Source organism: Geotrypetes seraphini, chromosome 5, assembly GCF_902459505.1.
Source record: "Geotrypetes seraphini chromosome 5, aGeoSer1.1, whole genome shotgun sequence".
Lineage (NCBI taxonomy): Eukaryota > Metazoa > Chordata > Amphibia > Gymnophiona > Dermophiidae > Geotrypetes > Geotrypetes seraphini.
The window spans coordinates 154,405,420-154,417,232 of record NC_047088.1 but is presented as its reverse complement, the minus strand read 5'-3'; the positions used below and the strand labels follow the sequence as shown (position 1 = coordinate 154,417,232).

The 11,813-nt window shown below is 44.2% G+C and overlaps 1 protein-coding gene across 2 annotated transcripts in view; it reads right to left on the bottom strand.

Moving 5' to 3' along the window:
- Window positions 1-1,750: 1,750 nt before the first annotated feature.
- Window positions 1,751-11,813, bottom strand: part of VPS8 (VPS8 subunit of CORVET complex) — a 755,312-nt gene continuing 745,249 nt past the window's right edge. For both annotated transcript variants that reach the window (XM_033944522.1, XM_033944523.1), the window contains one exon: window positions 1,751-2,632. In XM_033944522.1, coding sequence (XP_033800413.1) covers window positions 2,483-2,632 — 150 coding nt within the window. In that variant the 3' untranslated portion in view covers window positions 1,751-2,482. The remainder of the gene's footprint in view (window positions 2,633-11,813) is intronic.

Here is an 11,813-nt window from a genome sequence, read left to right as displayed (position 1 = left end):
ATTATAAAAATGTTGCAAAATCTGTTGTGTGTTGAGGTGGCTGTCTTTATAGCAGACATGCGTGATCATGAAAAACCTATTGATCCCGTAGGTCAGTGTTTCTCAACTCGGTCCTGGAGTACCCCCTTGCCAGTCAGGTTTTCAGGATATCCACAATGAATATTGTCACAAGCCCGAGTCCAATGCCGGCCTTGTGCCAGGGAAGAGTCACAAAAATCACTCCCTGAAACTAGTCCGGGCTGACCATGTTATCCCTGATAGACAAGAGCAAGATCAGGAAACACAGGCTGTGTTTAAACCTGAGGCAGAACACAGCCTGATGGAAATTGGTAAGGGCTCTTTAAAACCTCCATTTTGTGTCAAGCTGGCTAAGCAGGGGAAAAGGAAAACACAGCTGAAGGAAGTTCAGCCCCGGAGTAGGGCTGGGCGTGGTACAGCAGCTTGGCAGCATTTAGAGGGCTGGCTGACCAAGAGGAAGAGAGAGAGAGGAGAAGCTCCCATGTGGAAGGAGTCTCCTAGTCCCCCTGAGCCAAGGGACATTGAGATGTTGGACACTGAACTAGAGCAGTGGTTCCCAACCCTGTCCTGGAGGAACACCAGGCCAATTGGGTTTTCAGGCTAGCCCTAATGAATATGCATGAAGCAAATTTGCATGCCTATCACTTCCATCACATGCAAATCTCTCTCATGCATATTCATTAGGGCTAGCCTGAAAACCCGATTGGCCTGGTGTTCCTCCAGGACAGGGTTGGGAATCACTGAACTAGAGGATACAACCTTGGAAAATCCTGAAGGTGAAGCTATGGAGTACAGCACTTTACCTGAGGTGGGAATGGGTGAAGAAATGGAAACTAATTAATTTGAAGTTGTTTTTTTTTGGTGCTAAGTTTTGTTGAAAGTTTCCATTTCCATTGAGCATAAGTATTTTACTGAAGTATGCTAACTAAGGGAATGTATGCTAGCCCAAGGTATGCTGGTATGAGAAGTTTTATTTCTCTTGCTTACCAAGAGTGCTGCTGTGGAAGGAACTGCAGCAGGTTCTTATTCAGAAAGTGTAAATATCCTGTAAGCTTGAGACAGGATTTACACAGCACCAGGATGAATAGTTTTCAGAGTTTTCTTTGTTTGAGAGTCAAGGACTGTTAGAGACTCTGCTACACCTGGGACATTGCTAAGAAACTTTGGAACATGATCCAGACCAGGCTGGTTACTATGATATTTTGTTTGTGTTATTTTTGCCAAAGACCATTGGAATACAATTTCTTTTGATGCATTTTTTCTGGACTTGTGAATTGAACAATAAATTTGATTTTTGTTATTTCATAACTTACCTGTGTGAGGCCATTCTGATTAAACTCATAGGATAAGTTTTGCACAACAGGGACTTCCTCCATCTTGGGGAAGCACGCTGGGGAGAATATTGCGAGCGTGAGCCGGTTACTGCGAGCTTTGAGGACCGGCCACGCTACAATATGTATAAGCTTGATTTTCATACACTGCTTCCATTATATGTAAATTTCTTTCATGCATATTCATTGTGGATATCTTGAAAACCTGACTGGCAAGGGGGTACTCCAGGACCGAGTTGAGAAACACTGCTGTAGGTCATACTCTCATGTGCCAGCTAGCTCTCTGAGGGCCGGAGGAAAGATGTGTGCAAGAAGGGTGCAGGTAGGATGAGAGAAAGAGAGGGGCAGTTGGGCTAAAGGCAAGTGGGAGAGGAAGCTAACTGAATGCAGGCATCATCTACTCACATTTTTTAATACACTTTAATTCAGTTGTCTATGAGACATATACATTTACAGAAGATTGCACTATTTAATGTTCTCTCACTTAAACATAGATATTAAGAGATATGTATTATTTGCAACTATTTTGTTGACCTTCCTTTCTAGATGTTGTCAGACAATTAAGGCCTCAGCCTAACCCACTTTATCCTCCCCAAACAGCTGAGCCACTGCCTGCCTACATTTAACAAATTATTTCTTTCATAACATAAGGATGTAAATGACAATTGAAGCATGGTACACTTGCAGTCAGTCATTCCTTATAATCTTATTTTTCTAAGCATTTTTAGTGAGGAAAACTAAAATAATCACAGCTTGTTTGGAACTGGCTCTTCAATCTTTTCACAAAAGAAACATTCTGATTGAAATTTATTCTTTTTCTGTGATCAAAGTAAGCCAGCCTGTCAAATATGTCTTTACTAATATTTCTCTTTCTTTGTAAATCTCTTTACATTGTGATATACATATAAGAGGTGAGGGGGATCATGAACATGTAATGATACAACTTTGTTATTAAATTAAATTTAATAACTTTATGAAACAAGTTATTTCAAAAGAAAAAATCCATCAAAAGATCCTGTTTAAGGATATGGGTTGACAAAGTCTGCAGTGCTTTTATTTTATAGGACAGACATAGATCCTCTGTAATTCTGTGTCTGGAAATTTGTGCGGGGATTCCATCATCACAGGACAGTTTAATCTTCGGTTAAAGGAGGGGGTGCGAGGTGCAACTGGAAGTTTTCATTCAGGAAGACGCTGCTAGCTGCAGGACCGCTCTGAGATACATTTAGGAACCCATGTTTCTCACCACCCTGAGTACGAGATAGTTCTGTCAAAAGTGCTAGCTGAAAAGCAACAGAAAAACATTAGTTTTCTACAAGTTTTATTGATGTAAATCAAAAGATTAACTGCAAATAAGTAAATATAGCACTTCTTTTAACACCACTTTTCATGTCTTAGACATCCATAAACTGGCATATAAACATCTAAGTTCTGATTATATAAAGCTGTCATATGAACATCTAAAACTGAAGAATGTCCAAATGGGAAGGGGAGTGGTCTGGGCATGTCTTGTGCAGGACTAGGATGGACCCAAAAAGTAGGTATTTATACCCCGTTTCAGAAGAGAAATGAAAATCTCCATCCAAAAAGATGGATGTCAGGAACTGGACCTGCTTTCCGGATTTGTGGTTTCAGAAAACTGCTACTGTTCAGCAGAGCTCGACTGACAAGATCAGGGCAGTGGCTCTCAAACCTGAGCTGAAGGACCACCAGGCAGTTGGGTTTTTGGAATAGCCTTAATGAATATGCATGAGAGAGATTTGCCAATGAAGGTGACAGGTATACAAATCTGCTCCATGCATATTCATTAGAGTTATTCTGAAAACCCAATTGGCTGGTGGTCCTCCAGGACAGACTTGAGAACCACTGGATTACAGGATACCACCTACTTCATTATGGGTTCTAGCAAGGCAAGTTTGCAGTGTTTGCAGCTTGTTCAAAACACGGCTACTAGGCTAATCATTGTGCCAAGAAAATAGATTACATTACTCCAGTCTTATACCAGCTACATTGGTTTCCTATTTCAAAACACATTGAATTCAAGTTACTGTGTTTAACTTTCAAGGCATTATACATGAGACAACTTGAGTACTTGTTCAAGAAACTGTTTCAATATACTTTTTTAAGATCGTTGCAATAGAGCTTTATCATATACAGGTCCAGCACTTTGCAGCTTTTGGTTGAACACATTTCAAACCGATTTGTCTTATTTTGCCTTTTGAAAATTGGTTAAGACAATTTTATTCCAGCTCTACTGTATTGAATAGTTGTTTCCTTACCTGGGGCTTTATTGTTATTTATGTGTGTCTTGCTTGAAAATTGTTAGGAACATAAAAATTGCCATACTGGGACAGACCGACGGTCCATCAAGCCCGGTATCCTGTTTCCAACAGTGTTGTTATGTTAATCAGATTTTCTATTCTGCCTTTACCTATTCAGTTCAAGGTTGGATTACATTACAAGAGACTGGATCAGTTACCCAGGAAGTTACAATGGACAGATTGATGCGGACATTCAATAAAGTTGTTAGTACAGGTAGTTCAATTTAACTTTTAATACAATGGCCAATCCCAGGAGTAAAACAGATTTTATGCAAGGAATAAGCAGTGGATTTCCCCAAGCCATTTCAATAATGGCTTATGGACTTCTGTTTTAGCAATTTATCCAAACCTGTGCAAAGTCTGTTTCACTGTACTTTGCAAACTACGTTCCATCAGGCCTAATTTTGACCATGACACATTCCATCCATTAATGTCACATTATTTATAACAAAATTGGATTATTGCAATATTGTTTATTTCAGATGCTCATCCACAAACCTTAAAAAACCTTCAAAATACAGCTATCAAATTATGTCAGGCTCATAAATACGATCATGTTACCCTATCACAAATATCTCATCACTGACTCCCTATTAACATTGTATTTTATTCAAACTACTACTTCTCACATTTAAAATGCATAGGACTGGTCTACCAGATTATTTGGCAAATCATTCTATTCCTTATGATCCGATCCGTCTGTTCCACTCTATAAATGATCATCATCTAGCTTTGTCCAACCCCCAAAAAGCACACTTAGAATTCAAGAGACACCATGCTTTCTATTTTGCAGTCCCCCATTTTTTGAAATTTATTCCCTCTTACCATTCCCGGAGAATTATCATTAAAGACTTTTTAAATCCTACTTAAAACTTGGTTTTTTAATACCTCATATAATATTAACCTATGAATTAGTATGAGCTTGTCTGGCCTTTTCTCGATTAGTTCTTGGTTTTTTGATTCAGATTTTAATTACAATTTGTTCTGTTTATAAACATTTATTTTCTTCTATTTTTATCTATCAAGTTTGATTGTGTTCTGTCCTATCTTTATTGTAGTTCTTTTCAAGATTCTGTTTTAGTATTGTAAACTATCGAGATCTATTGTGTATACCCCAAGCGGTATAGCAAATTTAATAAACCATAAATCTTTAAACCCTGCTAAGCTAACTAATTTCACCACATTCTCTGGCAACAAATTCCAGAGTTTAAATACATGTTGTATGAAGAAATAGTTTATCTGGTTTATTTTAAATATATTACTTAGTAGCTTCATCGCCTGCCTTCTAGTCCTAGTATTTTGGGAAAGAGTAAACAAACAATTCACGTCTACCTTTCCATTCTACTCAGTATTTTATAGACCTCTATCATATCACCCCTGAGCCTTCTCTTCAAGCTGAAGAGCCCTAGCCATTTTAGCTTTCCCTCACAGGGAAGTTATCCCTTCTCTTTTATCATTTTTGTTGCTCTTCTCTGTTCCTTTTCTAATTCCGCTATTACTTTTTTGAGACACGGCGACCAGAATTGCACACAGTATTCGAGGTGCATCTGTTCCATAGAGTGATACAAAGGCATAACATTTTCAACATTATTTTCCAATCCTTTCCTGATAATTGCTAGCATTCTCTTTGCTTTCTTAGCTGCCACCGGCAGCACACTGAGCTAAGGGTTTCAACGTATCTTCAGTGATGACAAATATTATTACAAATATTGTTGTTTGCTGAAAACTGCTTAATACTTTTGTAAAAGCGGTATATCAAATTTAATAAATCCAATCCAAATTCCACAGTAATTGTTGTCTCCCCAAAAGCAAAACTGGGAAGGGATGCCAGGTTCTGCAACAGCTTCAGCAAAAATAGAGATCTATGTCTCTAACATGGCTAACATAACCATCTATGTTGCCATTTCATAACAAAGATATACTGCCACAGAGACGTTTACGTTCCTGTGTTACCTTGCTGGTATTTTAGACATCCATTTTCCTAAAAGGAATGCTCAAGCTGCATGTTACTGGCACATGAACATCCAGTTCATCATCTATTTTAGAACAGACTCTACACTGGCAGCTCCTGTTTTAAGATATTAGTAGAACTTCAGACATCCTGAATTGGATGCTAAAAGTCCAATTTAGATGCCCTTTCTCAAATGCTGCTCCACATAAACAAAAACCCATCACCTCAGCTTTCAGGTTCAATAGACGACACTGGTAAGCCAGATCTTGAGTTTCACTATTCTCGGGCAATCAGAGACCAAAGGCTACAAACAGCCTGAACCCTACCTTCAAACATATGATCACTGGTTATATTTTTTTTTTAATATATAATATTTCTTTATTGAGCAAACCAACAGATAGAAAACAGAACATTGTACAGGATTTCCAGCAATCCAACAGAAAGCGCCCCCTGGGGCGTACACAAAGCAGAAGAGAGCAACACGAGGTAGTACGGATTGCTCAGAAAACAGGTGGAGCTCAATACAGTTTTTCATATTACCCCCTCCAAATCCCCCCAAGACCCAATAAAACCCCCCAAAACCAAAGCCTAAGTCAAAGTACTCCTGGAACGTCAGGATCTACCCCCCCCCCGACCCCCCCACCCCCCACCCCCTGACCTGTGAGAAACTTAGAGGAGATATACAGGAAAGAAACGGAATAAGCAATAAGCAACATATGGAACCCCCAGTGACAATGTATAGACCAAAGCACAGTAGGACAGAAACCTACAAGAAGAAGAAGAAGGAGAACTTAGTCCAAAGGGAAGAAGGAGAGAAAAAGAAAAAGAAAGAAGAAATCTACGGAAAAGAGAAAAATCTGAAATACCGAAAAAGGAAAAATACATAAGAGGACAGAAGACCCAATAGAGACTAACAGTTCAATAGGAGACTCCTCTCACGATGGGGAAGGGTCAGCCAATACTCCTCCCAGATATCCTGAAAGTGAGACCATCTACGTTCGTCCCTAGTGCCCGCAGTCCGTCTTTCCAAGAGAGCTAAGTCATAAAGGGACCCCTGCCATCGAGAGAAAGAGGGAGCATGTGGCTCACGCCAAAGAGTCAAAATGGCTTTCTTAGCCAACAAAAGGGCCTTAGAAATCAACTGCCGCTGCCCAACAGTGCATCCTAGAAGCTCCGCCTCCTGATAAAAGAGCGCTATACAGGGGTTACAGTCCGGTATCCCCGGCACAAAGGAGGACAAGTAGAACCAGACTCGCTGCCAAAAGGCTCCCACATAGGGGCAATCCCAAAACATATGACCCAGGGAAGCAGGACTTGCAGAACATTTGGGACACCCCGCATTATCTGTAATACCAGCCCGATGTGCTCTGTGAGGGGAGATAAATGCCCTATGAACGAATTTATATTCTTGTTCCCTATGTAACATATTATAGGATATGGTACGCACAAGGACAAAATAGCGAGATATCAATTCAGACGGGATCATGCAGCCCAAGTCAGCACTCCACGCCCCCGCTAACCAATCAGCCCGTTCGGTCAGTAAAGGGGGGCCCAAAACATTGACATAATAACGAAGTCGTGGTGTCACTTCTTCCCCCAGTGCCAAACACTTCCCCAGTTTCCGTGCCACAGCATCGCTCAAGCTATCCCCGGAGACGCTAAGAACATAATGGCGGAACTGGAGGTAGGCGAAAGCGTCCACTCTATCCAACCCATATAGTGACCCCAAGTCAGCCGGGGATAGAAGATCGCCTCCCTCAGAAAGAGCATCCCCCAGTCTACGAATCCCATGTGCGTGCCAATTACGAAACACCTCTCTGTGACTGCCCGGTTGAAAACGCAAATTACCCACCACCGGGAGTAGAGGAGTGATATGAGAGTTTATGCCCATATGTTTACACAGTAATTTCCAAATGTGTCTCATATAGGCCCAAACAACATGTCCCCTGCAAACAGAGTCCAACTGGGCAGCAGGAGCGTGTAATAAAAACAACCCAGCAATAGGGTGTAAGAAATCCCTGTCTACAGAAAACATTAAAAAAGAAGAGCTCTCCAGACACCAGTCCCGAATCAATCTAGTCCCACATGCCAGATTATAGGCGCGGATGTCTAGCAGTCCAAATCCCCCCTGCGATTCAGGCAACATCAAAATGCGTAGAGAAAGCCGAGGCCTGCGCCCACGCCATAAGAAAATCCTCAAGGCACTGTACAGCCGAGCTAAGTCCCCAGTCCGTAACCACAGCGGAAGAGTTTGAAGCAGATAAAGCCACCGAGGAACAATTATCATATTGTAGAGAAATATACGCCCCGCAAGGGATACTGGCAAATCACCCCACAAGCGTAGAAGCTCCACCGTGCCCCTAAGTAGGGGCTTAACATTGATCTCATAGAGTCGAGTGAGGGAAGACGGTATCAAAACCCCCAGGTATTTTACCTGCTGTGGAGCTTCCCGGAGCGGGAAATCAGCCCAAGCGTGCGGAATACTAATGTGAAGAGGAAGCGCCTCCGACTTAGACACATTAAGTTTTAGGCCCGAGATCTCCCCAAATCGGCAAAACATCTCCAATAGGCTAGGGAGGCCGGAAACCGGGTCAGTCAGCATTACCATAATATCATCCGCAAAGGCCATACAGCGCAAAGAGGAATTCCCCAGCTCTACTCCAACTATCTGAGAATTACATCGGAGAGAAATCAACAATGGTTCCAGAAATAAAATATACAGTAGAGGGGATAAGGGGCAGCCCTGGCGAGTGCCCCTCTGGAGTACAAAGTCCGAAGACACCATTCCATTAACCAATACGGCCGCCACCGGATGGGAATAAAGGGCCCCAAGAGCTCTCATAAAAAACCCGTCCAGCCCGTAGCAGCGCAGTAAGGGGAATAGAAAGGCCCACTCTACTCTATCAAAGGCTTTTTCTGAGTCAAAACTAATAGCCAGCGCAGGTTGTTTCCGAGAATCACAATGGGCCAGAGCAATGAGGAGCTTCCTAACATTATGACATGCCAAACGTCCCCGCACAAACCCTACCTGGTCTGCACCCACCAAAGAAGGAATGAACTGGGCCAAACGATTGGCCAGAACCCGAGCTAGGATTTTGAGATCAACATTGATAAGCGAAATAGGTCTATATGAGCTCACAAGTAAGGGATCTTTACCCGGTTTAGGTAATACAGTAATCAACGCTCGATTTGCTCCTGAAGGGAACTGCCCAACCTCTGCCGCACATGCAAAATAACCCCTTAATGGATCAGCCACATGTCCCTGAAGAAGACGATAGAATTCTCCCCCAAAACCATCCGGGCCTGGAGATTTACAAAGGGGAAGATGCTTGATAACCCCTAGCACCTCCTCTCTGGTTATTGGGGACGCCAATACATCCGAGTCCGACTTTGATAATTTAGGTAAGGGTATCGAATCCAAAAAGGCCTGGATCGGAGCCTCTCGACCTACGACTTCTGCTGTGTATAAAGATCTATAAAATGTAACAAATAACCGCTCCATCTGAGACTGCTCCGTGACCATCCTTCCCCCATCATCTTTAAGCGAGGTAATTAAGGTGGCACCCCGTGTCGCCTTAGTCATCTGGGCTAGCATTCTACCTGGTCTATTACCAAAGCGGTATAATCGGTACTTATAATAAAAAAGGGATTTATGGGCTCTCTCATGGAGGAGTGCGTGAAGCGCTGACAGGGCCGCCTGTACGGCATGTTTATGAGGTATGGTAGGGCTCCGAAGGACCAAAAGTCTACTATCCCGCACCTTGCGTTCAAGAGCCAAAATTTTTTCTGCAAGCAGTTTCTTACGCCTCGCACTATAAGCTATCACCGCCCCTCGGAGCACCGCCTTGGCTGCCTCCCAAAACAGGGTTCCGTTATCTACATGGTCCCCATTAAATTCTACATAATCCCGCCACTGCTGCTCCAAATAAGATTTAAAGTCCGGGTCCCAATATAGCGCAATCGGGAATCGCCATTGCTTCCCTCCTCCCATGCCTCCCGCCGAAAATCCGATGTCCATCCATACCAAAGTATGATCCGAAATAGCCAATACTCCAATCTCAGCCGCATGCACTGCAGAAAAGGAAGGGCGCGAGAGAAAGATATAATCTATTCGAGAGGAGGAACCATGCACTTTAGACGTATGAGTGAAATCCTGCTCCCCTGGGTGTAGGGTTCGCCAGACATCCACCAGGTCTAAGGCCTCCAACCAAGCAGCAAGCCCATTATCTGACCTACCGGTGGCGGAAGCAGATCCCTTAGAAGAATCCAAAAGCGGATCCAATATAGAATTAAAGTCCCCCATAAAGATTTTCTGAGACTCATGAATCTGTGGAACAGACATCAGTACCCCCAATAGTTTCCTGTAGAAGGACCGCTGTGCACTGTTGGGAGCGTAGACAGACACCAAAATGACAGGGCGCTGATGAAGGGAACCCTGGACAATAACATAGTGGCCCTCCGGGTCAGAGAAGACCCTAGATGCAGTAAAAGGCACTGTTTTACGGATCAACAGCGCCACCCCTGCCTTAGTTTTAGATGAGGAGGCCGAGTGACACTGCCCCACCCAGGATTGACATAGTTTACCATGTTCCCGTACAGTGAGCTTAGTCTCCTGCAGGCCGGCTATATCAGCCTTATGTCTAGCTAGGCACTGCAAGATCTTAGTTCTCTTGATAGGAGAATTGATACCTGAGACATTCCAAGACACACATCTCAAACCCCTCTTAACCGGCATAATAGAAAAAGGAACCAAAGATACCAAAAGAGAAAAAGAGCACAAAACCGCTGCCGAAGGTCCCAGCCCATCCTCCAGCAGCCCAGTCTCCACCTTAGGTCCCCACCGGAATCAGTCACACGCACACAGGTCAGGAGCCTGCTCCCACCCCCCCTCCTGAACTCCCTACTCCCTCCCCCCACCCAACATGCCAAAACCCACAACCACAACATCCCCTTCACAAACCCCCCCGACCATCCCCCTTCCGAACCCCCCTCTCCCCACCCCAGCCCCCACTCCAAGAACCCCCTCCCCCCACCCACACCCGCAAATGCACACCACACCACCACTCCAGAGAGGGGAAAAACCAAAGGGCCTACAGTCCCACCCCCGCCCCAGCTTCCAAAACTTCCACCAAACCAGTGTTAGGCAATAGAAACCCAAAGATAGAACCTAAGTATTTATATGGGTAACATAGAACCAAGAGAATAAACCAGATCGTACAGGTCCCAGCCAGGAACCCATGCTAGAAAGTCATACCCCCCTAAGGGAGAAAACTACAAACCAAGTACAGGCGCAACATATGCCAAGTAACAGTACCAATGAGGATATCACCCGCTGGTCGCAGGCTGCCCCACTGCAATCAAACTGCAAAAACTATAGTAATGTCAAAGACCATCAGGTGCCGGACCCCAGATCAGGGTACCATTGAAGAACTTGTGCTCTGGCCGCTGCACTGGTGTCAAAAAGATGAGGCTGGCCATCATAGATCACCCGAAGTTTAGCAGGGAACTGCAGTGTGAAACGTAACTTTTTCTCAGTGAGTTGCTTGCAGACAGACGAAAATCCCCTCCTCAAGGATGCCACCTGTGCAGAATAGTCCTGAAAGATGAGGATCCGCTGGTTCTGAAATTGTAAATCCTTGCGCTGACGATAATTGCGGAGGAGAAGGTCCTTGATGGCAAAGTTCAATAGGCGAAGAATCACCACACGCGGTCTAGTCGCTCCCTCCTGTCTTCTACCCAGCCGGTGCGCTCGTTCAATGCGCAAGGGTCCCAGACTCCGCGTTCCCAGCAACTCCGCCGCCAACCAAGTTTCCAGCGTGGTAAGCAGGTCTCCGTCTTGCACAGATTCAGGGACCCCCACCAGCCGCAGGTTATTCCTTCTGGATCGATTCTCCAGATCGTCCATTTTTTCTTCAAATTGTCCCACCTTGCATTGCAGCTGCTTCACTTCAGTTTGCAGTGTGAGAATGGAGTCTTCCGCAGCACCTACCCTCTGTTCCACCTCAGCAACTCGGGAGTTAAAATCCGATACCGTTGTGGACAAGGTATCCAAAGACTCCTGCATTTTATCTAGGCGGGTCCCCAGCGCTAAGACCACTGCCTCGGTAAGGCGCGCTATCAAATCCGCTCCCCCTGCAGTCACCGCATCGCCCGGATCCGCCATCTTGTCCTCGTGGCTGGGACCCGATTTCG